Source organism: Hesperophylax consimilis, chromosome 28, assembly GCF_061612785.1.
Source record: "Hesperophylax consimilis isolate HC1 chromosome 28, BYU_Hcon_1.0, whole genome shotgun sequence".
Lineage (NCBI taxonomy): Eukaryota > Metazoa > Arthropoda > Insecta > Trichoptera > Limnephilidae > Hesperophylax > Hesperophylax consimilis.
In genome coordinates, this window is record NC_142863.1 from 6,717,968 (window position 1) to 6,735,890 (window position 17,923).

Here is a 17,923-nt window from a genome sequence, read left to right on the forward strand (position 1 = left end):
CTAATATTGGCCTAATCAAAATAAAACATTGGCTAGACACAAACCTCCTCACACTTAATATCGACAAAACACAATATATCACATTTTCCATACGCAAACATAATTTTTCCAACAGCTGCCCTGAACCAATAATTCACTCGTGTTCACTCAATATACTATACACTCGTCCAAAACCTCACCTAATATTAATTGCACATGTCCTATCCTCATCAATCATCGAAGGAAGTTAAATATTTGGGAATAATCGTAGATGGCCAACTACCTTGGGAAGCACATTTCAGTGACACAGTAAAAAGACTTTGTAGGCTCTGCCTTATATTTTGCTCTCTTAGATCCATCTTAGACCTACAAACTCTAAGAAGTGTATTTTTAATATATTTTTATAATTTGTATGACTACCATAACACGGGCATTATCCTAGAGTATGGTAGTCGAAAATTTTAACGTTTAAAAATCTATAAAATAAAAGGAAAAAAACTTTTCTTGGATTTAGCGGTGCTACCCAAATTTGTGTAGCTATCCCTCGAGTGGTTAATAATTGCATTCAGGAAGGCTTCCGCTAGTGGCGCTAGTTTGGATGTCAATTACGTGCCGTAAAACATACAGCAAAACAAAATGGCAACCCATTAACATGGTATCGAGACATAAAGTTCACCCTGTACTGTACAATGGATAGAGAAAACATACAACATATACAATACTGTGGAAGAGATCCTTGTACGAGTCACTTATAAAATGAAAAAGGATGTAAGACACTTATATGATTAGGACATGTACCGTAATATGGGGCGACTTTTGAATCGGGGGTGACTTTGATCATCGCTGATATTTGCATTATTCTCACTACCATTAAGAAATTACTTGCTTCTTTTAGTGAATACAATGACGCTTCTATATTAGGTGTCAAAATAGTTGGTTTCTAGTTTTATTCAAACATATAGATAGTTGAATTGTAAAGCTGTTATTTTTTGTAGATATTTTCAGACAGAAAAATATAAATACATTTTATAAATTCTTCAATGATCATAATAGTTGTGTGTCCTTTATATTGTAAAGTTCGTTTATCAATATATCTAACTAGTTACATAAATATTCAAACTCGCATTTTTTTTTTGGGTTTACAAATTTTTTTAAATTTGCACATTGCTGCATGTATATCAAAGTAACCCCACTTTCCTGTTTCTTTTTGACTCCTCAGACGCATATACATTTTTTTTACATGTATTTAGATAGTTTAAACATGTGCAATAATGTTACATAGAAAGTTTTCAACACAAACGATTTTATAAAACAGTTTTTAATTTCAATGTTGAAAATTGAGGAAGTCACCCCATTTTACAGTAAAGCATGAGTGTGTGTGTGTGTAGAAAGTAGTGTCTGTGAAATATGTGAAGTGGATGAAGTTGGAAGAACTAGACTGGGAGACATGGTACGATCAAGTGAATCTCACTTAAGACTTGTCAGAGTCTGAATACATTATTGTTAACCATTCATGAAATGGTGACCGGAAAACTCATCAAAATGACAACTCAACACATCTTTAAAAAGTGATATAAAGTCATGAAAAGTAATGAAACTAACACTAGGTTAGGTTAGGTTTATAGGTTATTATGTTTTCATCGCTTTTAAAGACTTTATATCACTTTGAAGTTTTGTTGAATTGTCATTAAGTATGAATTGCACAAAAATGAGTTTAGTTACATTTTATTGTAATACTAGGTAATTAATTCTTCAAATTTGCTTTTTAATTAAGAAGAATCCATGCGCATCCTTTTTCATACAAAACTCAATTTTGGATTTGAGTCAAAAAAAATCTCAACCAAACTGAATGTTTTAAAGTTGCCTCTAAAATCATGAAAAATCAAAATATTTAATTAAGCAAATTTAATTTATTTTTTATTTTTGTATATTGTATGTTATTTTGTCCTCAAATTCAAAATTCGTAAGTTGCAAATTTTGACATCAAATTCAAAATTCGTATGTTGGGTATTTTGGCCTCAAATTCAAAATAAATTCTTCTATGAAAAAAACGCGCAGCCATTCCTCTCAATTAATTGAAACAATATTAATTATTTAAAAATGATATGAATTAGAAAACATTTATACACTTTAGGATGTGACCAAAAACAATTATTACAACATACTATTTTTTTCATATTGTTTGAAAGTTATTAATATTGTTAATTAATTTATTCTTTATTTGACTCTTTGAATTAATTATATAATATTTGAGTATTTACAACTGCAGTTTGTAAAAAGATTGTTTCACTAGATATTAATTCTTCTAGCCTAAGGGATTTATTTATATAATAGTTATATGAATCGAAATAGGACATAATGAAATGGCATCATGCATAGCTGACTGACTACCTTCCACACTAGCGACCAAATTTTTGTAAAAGAATTGCCCAATCTAAGATTCAATCGAAGATAGTTATAAATCACAAACTAACTACTTATACTACTACTCGTGTGATTGGTGTCATATATATAAACATTTATCATATTATTTCATTAATATCATTCTTCAAAATATTAATATAGAAACATATGTAATTGCATACTGCAGTTTAAAGCCAAAGAATCTATATAGATTTCACTATTTATCCCATATTTGTAAGTTCTATAAATTTGGCATATTTTGGCAAGCAATTTCGACATCAGTTTCCATGTTTTCATTTCTACTTGCAAATATCAAAATACTAACATTTAAGCAGGTTAACATGTTCTATGTAATGTATAAGTTAGACCATTAAAATCAGTTGGAAAATAATATGATTTATAGATTAAATTTATGCACATACACGGTGTCTGGAAACTAGTGGTACAAGTGGAAAACTGGTGAATCTATATATATATATATACAGGGTGTTAAGGGAGGTAATTGACTTACTTTAACCAGTGATTCCTGACATTATTTAGATTAAAAAAGGTAAATGAACTTTTGGTTTCTGGTGAGTTTTTTTTTTTTTTTTTTAATATTTTGGTCACTAGTATGGAAGGCTTGTAATTTTGCACTTATCTATTGACCTAAGTTCACAGATTTGTAAATATGTATTTTTCTTTTGTTATTATATTATTTATGCAATAATATTTTTGATGGCATGGGATTTAGCATGAAATATACTTAACATGCCTCTTGTTGGAACGAGCATGCCGCGCTTTTTCTAACACACTCCTTCTATCTCTCTATTACATATATACTTGGTGGAATTGAATACAGTTCGAGTTTTTAACAAATATCAAAGGTGAATTCAAATAAATAAAAAGGACTATTTGAATTTCACAAATTTATTCAAATGAGGCCGGTTTTGAGGCCCGTAAGATTCAAAGGGTTAAGTGACCTAACTTCAGGATGTGATTTTATACAAAATTGTGCAATTGTTTTAATGTTAAAACTCATTTTTTGTGTGTGTTTTCTATGAAGACAGATCACACATAGATGTGAGACGTTACACTCTTCCCTCCCGATGTATTTATCGGGTAAGTTCTACCTTACGTTACAGATTTTTAGTTTAGTTTTAGGTATAACTTTTATACAGGAAGTACACGACATACCCAAGCCAGTGATTCCTGAACATATTTGAAGTACAGAATGTGGATCATTTTGCTGTCCAAAGACAATATAAAACCGTCGTAAAATCACTCGTCACCATTGGCTACAAACTAGCACATCACCTGATACGCATCCGGTCTCGTTCCAGCAGCACCGTACAGACGAGAGAGAGCGTGTATCACGTGATCTGTTGCTTTTTGTAGTAGTGTGATCAGTGACGACGTTTGATCTTTTTTTTTTTTTATAGTGAATACCTCACAAGAGTCCCAACTGCTCCCGTCTGGAGCCAGTGAGACTATGGAATCCCCAATTGGGGGATGTTGTGAGGCTGAAGGTAAGTGGGGAAGGGAAAGAGTAAACTGTACCACTACAGTGGTACAGTGGTGGGGAAGTACCTGGCTATTCAGATCTAGTCACTAAACACGGCTAAAGCCATTTGGAGCAACGTTTCAATTCTGAATGGTGGTCTTACACCAGGGCGATACTGGTAGTATCTTCCACTCTGGAACGTGCCGCAAATATACTATATATTATTTTAATTAATTAATTGTGAAATAACACAAATTAATCAAATAAAATTTATTTGCGCACGCCGGGTTCGAACCCGCGACCTTCGGAATGGCAGTCCAATGCGTTACCACTGGACTATGCCGGCCGTCAAAAATAAATTACTCCAAATATGCTCGGGAATCGCTAGTTAAACTCTTTCGGGTACGTGCTGATACACCCTGTACATCGTATAGAATCACCTCCCGAAGTTACTGCACTTACCCCCGAACACAATAGTTTCACAATATCTTTAATATTTAACAAAAAGGACACTCTTTTTGTTTTTTGTCTAGATAGACATAATATAATGTATAAATTATGTTCTATTTGTGAATAATATTAAACAGCCGTTGAATATCTGTTAAAAACTTGATAAAATGGTGCCACTTTGTTCTCTGGTGTTTATTTGTGACTTCCTCCATTAGCAGGTGCGAGCGAGGGGCAGACCCCCAGCCCCCGGAGCCATCCGTCCACCCAACAACCACATGTAGAGCATATACAAACAACATTCATTATATACAAACAACATTAATTATATACAAACAACATTAATATACCCAAACAACATTAATTATATCCAAACAATATGACTTAGCTCCTCTTCCACGGGAAGATGCGACTACGCAAGTCCGTACACATCGTTTGTGAAATCACTAGAATCGCGTTGCCACCAATCCACTGTGAATTCTCGAATCATCAAAACTAGAATGCTTTCATGACCTCAGCAGTGGCGGTCCGTGACTTTTCAGTGAGCTACGGTGGTAAGATTTAAAAAAAGACATAATTGATGTTTTAGCTGACATCAATAATGTCATATATTCATTAACAAAAAGTCTAGAACCAGTTGCCGTAGCTGTCATTTTTTTTTTACTGTTTTGTTCCTAGTATTGATCTAAAGCAGACTCATTGTTAAAAAAATGTCTGACGCGATGTTTAAAGTTTCGACGCAGTGAGTCGGAACAACCTCGTCCGGCTGGTCGCGGGGGACTGGCGTCGCAGACGAGTTTACAAAATGTGTACAAATCTCCGCGCAGATGTATTACGGCAGTCACCAAAATACTTTGATCGCCGAGTATCTTATACTTGCGTATCCCTGTGGAGGAAAGACGAAGGAGTTTTATCCCTTAGAAAAAGATGCAGAAAATTAAATAGATCAGGGTTCAAAAATCAATCACTAAGGTGATTTTTAGGGTATTATGCCATGGTGCACCTCCTCTTTTAGCCGACATTACAGACAGCCTTGCAATGTCCATCATCAGGGCAGATAACTGACCCTGTAAGACTGTCTGAAACATTGGCGAAAGGAAAAGAAAGCGTAACACGGTTTGATACAAAAATCAATCGCCACAATTTATGACATGATTTGAGATTTTCACGGCCAATTGTATTGTGATTCATTTTTGGGTTATTATGCCGAGTTGCGATTCCTCCTTCTTTAGCCAACGTTTAGGACAGCGTTACAGTGTTCATCATCAGGGCGTATGTAGAAGTGATACCATTTACAAACATAAACACACTCTTCATCACAATCTACACATCTGCCCTGACGATTGACACTGTAATGCTCTTCGCAACGTTGGCTAAAGCGGGAGGAAGTCCAGCACAGCATAATAACCCAAAAATTCATCACAATATCCACAATTTATTCCCATTATTTGATAACAATTTTGACAGGAAAATTCCTAATAGAGTTACATAATATAATTATATTTTCACCTTTTATTATAATTTATTTGTAAATATTAATATTAGGGTGTATTCATTTTTAGTAGGTATGTATCATCTTTTCTCTAAATTTTATCATCAAGGGTAAACGTAACGAACGTTATAATCTACGTGTTCGTAGATGACGCTAATTTAAATAGTTTTGTACGCATAAAAAATCAATTCTTTCAAGAAAGGTGTACAAATACAATAATGGATTGAATCACCGATACAAATAATTAAATTAGTGCCATCTATGAACGCATGGATTATAACGTATGTTCTGTTTATCCTTAAACTATTTATTTTCTTATCTCAATGCTGACAGGGTAAGTTATGTGTGTAGGAATATATTTATATTAATGGAAATATTTAATATTATTATAAAAGAGGCTATAGAAGCTGTAGTATTTTAACATTCCGAACACCGAACAGAAATTCTCTAGAAGTGTGATCTATACAGAACACCGATGTTTCCAATTTATATTAGGCCTTTCAACTCTCGTAGAAATTCAATTGTAACATAGTCATCAAATTGCCATTTTGTTTTTTTCAGATCAGCGCCATTTTGTTTTTTTTACATTTGAAAGGTCCTCATTAAACACTGATTGTAGGTTCGCTTCAGCTTTTGAACATGTTATTTTTATTGGGACATGGGGGGCCTATGTCATCTTTGAGGATGCTGTGTGAAGGGTCATTTTAAGGAGAGAAAGTTCTGAGAAGGTATGAGGGATGGGTATGAATTTGGGGCAGTGTGTGATCTCATTCAACCAACCTCTCATCAACCGGGCAACCCTGCTAAGTCACCAAACGTAGCCAACGACTTGTTATGCTTATCAGCTGGTCTCAATTTGATAGAAAACTGAAACATATGTAGAATCCATGTATAACACTGATCTTTCAAATGTCAAAAAAAATCAACCCGCAAATTAAAATATATATTTTTTTACTATAATACATCTATTTTAAAAGGTTTTAAAATTTATGGTTTGACTGAGGATTTAACCTAACCTACCCAGGAACTGGAGTCAACAACTCTACCAACATCGCCAAATGCTGATTGGGTAGGACCGACATTTATTTTGTATATTAACCTCTGTAACATCATCCAATTTCAGAGAAATGCGTATATGATTGCCTCCAAAAGTTGATAGAATGCATTGTCATCTATAACGAGTTTATCTGCTGAGTTTCATCTCAATCAGATGTCGGGAAGTGGGTTAATTTCCGCTTCCAAAATTTGCATTCATTCATACCTGAAAACAAAAGTGAAATTCAAATATATGTATTTAAAAACAAAACGGCGCCGATTGGTTAATTGGATTGAAAGAATTTGTATTTAAAACAAAATTGCGCCGATTGGTGAATTGGATTGAAATAATTTGTATTTAAAAACATAATGGCACCGATTGGTGAATTGGATTAAAAGTATTTGTATTTAAAAACAAAATGGCGCCAATTGGTGAATTGGATTAAAAGAATTTGTATTTAAAAACAAAATGGCACCGATTGGTGAATTGGATTGAAAGAATTTGTATTTAAAAACAAAATGGCGCCGATTGGTGAATTGGATTGAAAGAATTTGTATTTAAAAACAAAATGGCGCCGATTGGTGGATTGAATTGAAAGAATTTGTATTTAAAAACAAAATGGCGCCGATTGGTGGATTGGATTGAAAGAATTTGTATTTAAAAACAAAATGGCGCCGATTGGTGAATTGGATTGAAAGAATTTAATAATTTGAAAATGTTTTTCGATTTGTTTTGTTAAATTTTGCTAGAAGTAAGGAAAAATTGAGCTTATTTTGTTCACATGTACACGTCCACATCACACTTCTACCAGCTTATCTCTTCGGTTATTCCAAGTACAGTATAGTCTCTGTAATCCAAACCAACGGGTGAAGGGGCGGGGCGGTTGCGTGGGAAAGACAAGACGTTAACCATTAAAAAAATAATGTTTTCGGCTCGTGGTGATTTCATGAATCACTGACTCAAACAAAACAAATACTATTTACAATATTAGTATCCTGGCATATAACATCAACTTTGTAAAAAATAAACTGTAGCTTGATTTTGCAAAGAAAAATAAATACTTTTCTCTATTAAAATCGTAGACAAAAGATGTAATATTTATGATATCTACGCTTACGACCTGTGTATGGATTTATGTGCTAAGCTAGACAGTCCTACCGAGCTGAGCTTAAAAGTAACTGATATACTGGGCCTTAGTGGAGTGAGTTGTAAAAAGTTAGCGAGGAATATAATGTTGGTAAATCAACAATATCCAATCTGTGAGTTGTTTTTTGCTACAATATATTTATTTTAAAATGTCTTAAAAAAAAAAAAAATTAATTTGGGTAGATTAAGGATTAAAACTTCCTACACAGGAATTGGAGTCGACAGCTTTACGAACCATGTGAAATGCCTATCGGGTAGGACTGACTTTATTTTGTACATTAACTGCTATAATGTCATACGATTTCAGAGAAATGTATATATGTCTGCGTGTACATGATTGCCACCAAAAGTTGATAGAATGTATTGTGATCAATAAGGAGTCTATCTGCCGAGTTGCAGCTCGATCGGATGTCGGGAAGTTGGTTAATTTTCGCTTTCAAAATTTGCATTCAAATAGATTTTTTTTAAATGATAAAATATTCAACTAGAATCTACTTTGAAAGGTTTCCGAAAACGTCAAACTCTCAAATGTTCCGAAAATCCATCTGTTTATTAAAAATTCCTTAAATCGAACAGTCTCGGTTTTTAATTGTTTGAATTGTAGAGACTATACTGTAGTAATTTTTAACCCTTTGAGAGCTAAATTTTAAGTTGAGTTGCAAAGTGTTAATATCTCAATCATCAGATATTTTAAAAACAAAAAAAAAGTATTTTAGAATTATCTTAGGAATAATTTCACTAAAATTAATCATTCCATATAGTTCAATAATTATTAGAATAGACTTTCAAAGTTTAATTTGAGGAAAATAATATTTATTACTATTTTTAAAAGTTAAGTCTCAATAGGAATTATGTAATGAAAAATAACATAATTTTGTATTTTTTGTCTTGCCATGAAAATTAGACTTAAAAAAAAAGCCATTTAAAATAGAACAATACGAGAATTAATTTATTTTTAATATAATATTTTTTTAAAGTACATATTGAAATTACACAAATTTGTAAAATATATTTTTATTGAAGAATCAATATTTAAAAAATAAATTTGTTAATAATTCAATTCAGTTCTTATGCTATTTTTATTTTTACCCTTTCAAGTCACTTGACGAATAGTATATATATGTCAACGGGGCTCAAGAATGAGTCGTATTGTATACGTCCACAGACTCATATGAGTCATATTGTATATGTACATACCCATCGATATACAAGTGGTACCGTATATGTCCATATCGGATTTAATATGACTTATACCATGTATATTATGTTCAAAGGGATTCATATATGAGTTTTGCCATATAGGTGTATACCAGTAGGGACTCGTATACGAGTGGTACCGTATATGTCCACAGTTGTATTGTTTTAAAGAAGGGGTTGAGGATTTCCTAGAAACTTTGTGGTCTGAGAGTGTAATTTCTAAATCCTATCTATACATATTCTCCTATTTGATCCTATATTGTAAATAACACACCCTGCTTTGTTATCGCATATTTCTTTGGCTAAAATATTAATAATTGTCTAACGTAAAATCTGTATTTTTGTGAATAAATTATAAAAACTTTAACATGCTTTTTTCTTTCCTTTGCTGCTTGCCTGTATCATATTATTTTTCAAGGAACATTCGAACTTTACATTTTTAAAGACTAAAATATAAGTTTAAATTCATTGTGATATTTATTATTGATACAATATTAATAACAATCAAAGAATATGAAATAAAAAGACACAGAAAATATTTCATGTTTTACGATTGTTCTTAAAATTTTTCGGTTTTACGTCTAGTATGTCTAGACATACTGTATGTCTTCCGTCAACTCCTCTGCCGACTCTAACTTGACATTAAACATTGCAATTTCTAAAATATATAATAAAAAATTACAAATGAAAAAAGTTATTTGTTTAAAACCACTTTATTTTAGTTATACAGGTCGACGTCCTGAATAAGGTTGAGAACAACCGAAACCGGTCGACGTGTATAACTCAAATAAAGTGGTTTTAAACAAATAACTTTTTTCATTTGTATAATGTCCAGCCACATAGTGTTTGCTTTCTTCGATAATTTAATAAAAAATTATGAAATCTGATTTATTTCTTCAAAATTCTTGATGATACGATCTGAAAATGACAATTATCTTAATTAATTAAAGAGGTTGTCTCCTATTTTTTTAAAAAATTTATTAATAAAATGTGTTGTATTTAAAGAGTTAATAATGACAGTGAAATTAGTTTTGCAATATCTCCAAAAATGACAAAGTTACATCATTTTCAAAGTTAAATCATTTCGACGGTCCCTTTCGGTAAGAACAATGTGGAATGTGCATATTTGCAGCAGAGCCGTTTAAAGTTTCGTTTCTGCATTTTTACTGTTTTTGAGATCAAGAAATGTAGTGTTTGATATTTTGCATTAACCCTTATTTATTTAATATACTTGTACATATTATCAAAAACCGTAAAAATGCAGAAACGAAACTTTAAACAGCTCTAATGCAAAACCACAAATTCGAACATCTGACAGTTCTTCGTGACTGTCGATGTGCAATGGTCTTTTGTGATGACACACGAGACATTATTCAGTACGATTCATAATTCGAATGGCAGAACTTCATCATCGCCGCGCTTGTAACGAGTTTACACACGTTTATCGGCCGGCCGCAAATATCAACATGTTGATGGCTTATATCTTCGGTATTTTCCAAAAATTCAAAACCAATTAAATCAATTAATTAGGGACCATAAAGGGTTAATATTATCACAATAATTAATATCACTAAAATAATGTCAGGATGTTTAAAACTCATTTGTTTATCAAACAATGAGCACTTTTTTGAATTTTTGATATTTGAATGCTTTTCGTTAAACACGGCGATTCCCTGCCCGTTTCAGCTCAACGGGGACCATTCAAATGTCAAAATTGTGTTAATCGTCGATTTAACTGTTGTCAAATTTAACGTGAAAATTTGTTTTATTTATAATTTTAAATTGATTTTGATAACAATTTGTGTTTTGTCTTTAAAAATGTACAGTTTTAAAATTGTATTCTATAGAAATTGCAACAATTATTAACTTTCTGTTGTAAATATATGCAATTTACATAATACCTACCTAATCATATTATAGCCTGATTTCTACTAATAATAATAATCATAATTGTAACTCGCAGCCTGCAGATAAGCATTCTCCAGTTGCATGCTGGACTGGAACTTCCTACTTACTGCATCATTCAGTGATTTCAAATTCTAGGCACTTTATAGGATCCCAAGTGTAAGAATTCTCCGTATTTATGGTTCAAAGCTAAGGATGTAACAATACAAATACCTAACGATATATTGGATTTGCCAAGTAAATTTTTTCTATAATTTCGAAAAAATCATCTACTTAAATTTAGGCAGCTATCGTTTAAGGCCTAGAGCGATGAGACCTAAATATGGGTAACCATCGTTCGTCTGGTAATCAAAAACCGAATCAACAAAACTATTTATTCATATTCCGTATGTACACCCACCATCAAGGGCGGATCCAGCTTTGGCGCCAGGGGGGGGTCACGTAGTCGTGGTCAATTTTTTTTTTTTTTTAAAGAAAGACAAACATTCCCGGATTACGAATAACCCAACAATAACTACTACCACCACCACAGAAAGCCGAAAATGCTTGCTTGTGTTGTGATGGAGGACTTAGGTCCGGTCAGTTACAGTTACAAGAAGTTATAATTTAATTTTGATAATAATATATACAAGTAAAAAGTAGGTAGAGCGATTTACAGGAAAAAAACTTACGAGTCTAACCCCAGCCTTAGAACATTAACAAATAACATTTGAGTTTAAACACACATACACTGGCATAATGAAGAAACTGATTGGATTACTTACCATTTCTTGTAATGAATTGAATTTGCAGCAACAATTTTTAAGAACACTATTACTTATATTGGAACTTATTTTTTTTTAACTTAGTAAACAAATAAAAGTAAACACTTCATTAATAAAGTTTAGTCGTTCCGATTGAGGTTAGGTTTTGCTAGACGCTAGACGTTAGTCGAAACAAAGCGCGCGCAAGCGTCACACGTGGTTACACGAAATGTGTCATAATAATATGAAAGGTGGCGGCCGAAGCGCGCGCCGGTGGAGGTGCGCGGTGACGCGGTAACATTCGAATTTTCGATGCGTTCGTTCCCGAATAATGCGTTTGCCGTCAAACAAAGTATTATATTAAATTAATTAAATATTGAAAGTACTTAAATAAAATTTATATTGTGACAAAAAATATATAAAAACATTATGTTTAACAATTTTAATTAGTGGTCCACCTAGGTCCTGGATGGGCCCAGGACCTAGGTAGTCATGACCCCCCCTGGGCTGGGGCCCAGGGGGGGGGGGTCATGACCACCGTGACCCCCCCCCTGGATCCGCCACTGCCCACCATAGGATAAAGAATAACACAAGATCCAAATATAAGCCCAATACTTCCAAACAAAACTGTGTTTCACCGTGATTACGAAATTGGATGGCGATATACAATTTCAGGCGAGTGTAAGAGAGACAGACCGCGTGCTAAATGGTCTAGAACCAAAAAGTACTAAATCAATGGCACAAGTGTTTCCGTTAAAATTTGCACTTCTAGTTTTCTTATTTATTCTATGACACCAGACAAAAAAACAATTCTCCTTAAAAGGTTTTTTTTCTCAAATATTTTAATTAGCGCCATCTATAAACGCAACAATTATAACTTGGATTTCGTTTACCCTTAACCTCTCGTGCACCAGTGTATCCTTAGAGATACTATTAAAAAATCATTTCTCTGCATATAACTAGATATTCTGGGTAAACTACTTATGGTAGACTATATACTATTTTTATAAATAAATAAACACATTATCTAGCAAGACGGTGCACTTTACAAAAATAACTTTTTACGACAATAGAATCAGCGGCGAAAATTTTGCGTCGCCCATCAAGAACTTAATATTCAAATTATTATTTCACCATATTTTTCACATGCATTCATGATAAAGGGGTGACAGATTACGCGTTAAGATCAAAGCGTTTTATATATCTCCATATTGCTCACCATACAATCCTATACAGACCTGTCACACCTAAAAAGATGATGTGCTATAAGTGTGGGCGTGGCGACGATATGCGCAGTAATCTGCTAGCCAGGCTATATTTAAAAATTATGCGACCCCCCTAGGGGTTAGAATAATTTACGGAGCGCTGTAATTACACGGCTGTCATCTGTCAAAGTGACAGATCCCATACAAAGAAAAGATTGCAGCAGTGCCCCAATTGATCTGACTCCCTCTCCTGAGGAAGATTATAGCGTAGTGTGTTACCCCAACATATAATACGTACATGCCACGCACAATTTATGCATGCATAAAATAGCGTAATGTGTTTAAGGACATTGTAAAGAGCACAGTTAACCACTTGTAGCTCTTAACTAACAATATGCAATATCCGTGTACTGTGATGGCTGCTGATGATGCAAATATGCAACATCTGCGTACTGGGCTAGCTGCCGATGAGGCAAATATGCAACATCCGCGTACTGTACTTTCTGCTGATGATGCAAATATGCAACAGCCGCCTAGATAAGGTTAAATCAAAATTTCGTTTATATTCTTCTTCTAACTTACATACAATGAAGAGTACTTTTGTAAATTGAGTCAAGGTATATTGGTGTATCTCTGGTAATTAACTACAATAATCCGTATCAGGAAAAACCAGGTATTGTTACAACCCTACTTACTATATAGCCAAGATATTGTGTCTTCACTATTTAGCAAAATGATTTGTGAACCCTATTAAAGGAGAACCCAAATTCGTATATTTAAAAATATGGCATCTCTAAACTTAGACTTTGATAATTTTGCAACCAAAAGTATTTTTATGATTAATTTTTGAGTTCTCATGATGTGTTGCGCTTCCTCCTTCTTTAGCCAGCGTTTTGGACGGTGTTACAGAGTACATCATCAGGGCAGATGTGTATATTGTGGTGAAGTGTGTGTTTATGTATTTAGAAGTGATATCGTGTTGCGCGCGTTAATCCTTTTATGGTTGGTAATTTAACTAATCATCTTTCAGAAATACCGGTTTTAACCTGTGGAACACCAGAAACTTTTTGAGGGAAATCAATATTGGAATCAAAGATGAACTCGGTGAAGTGTTTCAAGTGTAAGCGATTCTGTTAAAAAAATGAATGCACTTTCTCATGGCATACAGGTTTAAATCGTATATCAAAAAATTCCAACTAGGGTGAAATTCCAATGCCAGCAGTGCATGAACGGTTTGTTGGCGGGAAAAATTCTTGTCACTGGTGCATGAACGGTTTTCCAGAGTTTTAGAGGTTCCAGAGATTGGAGCGTGCAAAAAGGTATCGCTTCTACATATAGACACACAATCTACACGCTTGCCCTGATGATGGACACTGTAACACTGTCCAAAGCATTGGCTAAAGAAGAAGGAATAATAACCTAAAAATCAATCACAATAACATTTCAAAGATATTTATATATTTCAACTTGTATTCAAATAAATTAATCATGGTGATATGTATAATATCTTGGCTTTAAACCATTGATATAGAAACTAAGTTTCCATAGATTTGAAAATCAGTAAGAAGCGTGTATATACGTACATATGCAGAGCCGGCCCTGGGAAAGACCGTGCCTGGCGCTAGTAAAAACTTTAAGAGCGCTGTATTAGGTATTATCAGCGCCTGGAGCGGACTCCTTCAATTGTGCTTGCACAGGGCCGGCCCTGTACATATGGTCAGTATTCTTCGAAAAACAGTCAAAGTTTCGAGAAAAATGTTATTAAAATTTTGTAAGCGAATGATAAAATCAAATAAAATATTTTGTAACTTTTATTTGTAAGGAAAATAAACACTTGAAAAAATGGACTGTTTTTCAAAAAAAATTGACCAAATATTATATGTATTGCTCTCACCATAAACAAAAAATCTTTTTGTCTGCGCAAGATAGCTCTCAAAGTGTGTACTCTGGCATCATGAAGTTTGCACAGTTTTTTGTGGCCACATCTATTTTAAGTTCGCAACGTCGCTCCATCATTAGCTATGGAGATTTTAACTGCCAAAAATAATTGTTTATATTTCTACAAATTCTTTATATTGGGAACAAAAAATTGCAGTTAAATGGATATTTAAAAGTTCATGATGGAAATAAAGTCATAAGCTGAAATAGTATAGTATTACGATGTAATATAGTATTACGAGATTACATGTAATCTCTCTGACATTCAGAGTCAAGTTGGTTCTTCTAATAATAATATTTATAAAATTTGAACAGCGGCTGATAATAATGTGATGAGATTTTTTCTTCAAATTTTGCAAATTCACTTTGTGGCACCATTTTATTAATAAAATAATTAAAACACTTTGTTTTTACCACGATAATCTTTATTTTTTATATAAAGTCAACATGTTTCGAAAACGATGTTCTCTTCATCAGGACAATTAATGTACTAAAAACTAAATTTTCAAGTATATAGAGACAGGTGTGGGTAGAAAAGGAAGTATTGTGTGGGGGGGGGGGGTTGAAAACAAAGTGTTTTAATTATTTTATTGATGAGATTTTGTTTAAAAAATTGAAAAGATGTGATATTGTACAAGAGGTTCAGGCAGTAAATATGGGAAGCAGGACAGAGATGGGAGGATCTGTTTAGTCAGATTTAACCACTAAACAGGGGTGAAGTCATTTCAAACAATGCTTGTGAAGTTTCAGTAAGAAACATAATTGAATAAAGGATATGATTTGAGATTTTCATGGCCGTGCCGTGTTGCTCTTCCTCTTTCTTTAGCCAAGGTTTCCGAGAGTGTTCACCATCAGGGCAGATGTAATCAGATGACAGGGAACATCCTCCCTCACGATGCACACTGTTACGCTGTCCGAAACTTTGGCAAAAGAAGGAGAAAGGACACACGTCATCTCGTCTGCAGAAGTGGGTAAAATTGGCGGTCAGTCTGAAATTTCAAATCGCTATTTGTCAACCTGTAGTTGTCAGTGTATACATTTGGTTTCCTACTAACTACTTACAATTCCAGTAGCTCCGTGTGACCGCTAGCGGCTACAGCAGATGAAAAATCGCAAAATCTTTCCGTGTGACCATAGAGCCATACATTTAGAGGTGCTATTGCGTACTAATATCTCATCGAAACGTCTTCCAATATTAGAATGCAACAAGTAGTGCACGTAGACCGGATTGGGTAGTTTTAGTTACAGCGTTGGAGGTCAACTGGAGGAAAAAAGTGGAACCTATTTTACTGTTATATGATACATCACTACACTATAACTGAGTTTGTAGTATCCACGTCAAATATGCAGTGCAGCGCGTTAAAAAACCAGTGTCCACCAGTCTTAGTTGGTTGGAAGCAGGTTTGCGGGTTTTGTCGTGGGTATACTAACAGTATTTTCCGTCCCTAGCAGCCGCAGTACCGGCTGGGGGCTCCTAGGCCCCCCGCGCCCCCGCAGCAGCAGCAGGCCGCGCAGTTTGACGACAACTCCTTCGACCTGTTCTAGACCTGACCCGTCTAGAGCCCATACTTGCTCTAGTGCTGCACCTCGCATCCTTCCACCCATAGACAATCTCCTCGGTGTGTTTTATATTGTTATATTATGTTTAAAAGCCAAATAAAACTGATTCTTCCATTTAAATTGTTTTGTTTTATTCTTCTTCGAATGGTGGAGGTCAAAGCTGAGGTTTTTCAGTCACTCGACGGCATCAGGAGTCACTTGGCTCAGCACAGATTTGCCTCCGGGGAAATAATGAAGAGGACACCCTTCTATGAGATTGTCTGTTGTTTGTATGTATGATGAAGTACCCAATACTTGGCACCTTAAGGAAAACTAAAAACTAAAATGCTCTAAGAGCACTTTATTTTTACTAAAGAAATTATTTTGTTTAAAGCACCACCAATAACTGTCATGGCCAAATTTGGAGAAATCGCTGCCATATTGGATTTACTGCTTGGATTATCATAGCTCGAGGGTAGATGGCGCCACTAGGTCCATTTTACAAATTGAGTAAACTAAAATTATTCATAAACTATTTGTTCATAGATGGCGCTAATTTAATTATTTTAGGAAAAACACCTTTTGCAAGTTATGCTAATACGATGAATAGTTTGTTTGCGCACATCCATACAGAATTATATTGATACAATATTGTATTTGAATACCTTTCTTGCAAGAATTGAGTTTTTATACGGACAAAACTCATTATTGAACAATACAAAAATATACAGGGTGTCTGGGGGCAAATTGCATTAAAAAGAAGTGATTCTAAATGATATTACAAGTAAAAATATAAATATTTTTTTTTTTAATTTTTATGTTTGGTAGTTTTCAGGTACAAAAGTTGAATTGTTCATATGGAGAAAATAATATTCTTCTATGCGAAAAAAAAACAATAGAATTTCGAAAGTTATTTACCTTTTTTACTTCTACCATCATGAAGAATCACCTCAAAAAAAAAAAAAAAAAATTGTCCAGATGCGGTTTTTCAATAACTACTAATTTTAAAGTTATGGCGTGTTGTATTCAAGTGAAAGAGTTTTCCATTGTTACGTATTGGAGTTCTCCAAGCCTTCACTGTCCAGGGTTGGCAGTGAACCTGTTAACCCTTCAGGTTTTAAAATATTAGTACAAGTCCCAACAACACGGTAAAATTTCATAGAATTTCGGAATGTTTCCGAGGTATCTAAAATGTTCTGCATATGTCTAAATTTTAAAGTTTACCTGAATACAATACCATTTTAGAATCTAGATAAATAAACATTGTTATTTCTAAAAAAAATTATTTTAATATCGAACATGAAAATGTTCATGACATTTTGACTCTAAACATTCGTAATTTTGAAAGAATTCGATATTTAGAAAACATATTTTGTGTAGAGAATTAGTAAGAAAACGGTCACTCCATTT

The 17,923-nt window shown here is 33.7% G+C and overlaps 1 protein-coding gene across 2 annotated transcripts in view; it reads left to right on the forward strand.

The window, feature by feature from the left end:
* MED25 (Mediator complex subunit 25) overlaps window positions 1-16,641 on the forward strand; it is a 64,443-nt gene extending 47,802 nt beyond the window's left edge. The window contains exon 19 of one of the 2 annotated variants that reach the window (XM_089648777.1): window positions 16,424-16,641. In XM_089648777.1, coding sequence (XP_089504903.1) covers window positions 16,424-16,519 — 96 coding nt within the window. In that variant the 3' untranslated portion in view covers window positions 16,520-16,641. Of the gene's footprint in view, window positions 1-4,530; window positions 6,371-16,423 lie in introns of those variants that run through there. The other variant, XM_089648778.1, reaches the window with a different exon arrangement.
* Window positions 16,642-17,923: the final 1,282 nt, after the last annotated feature.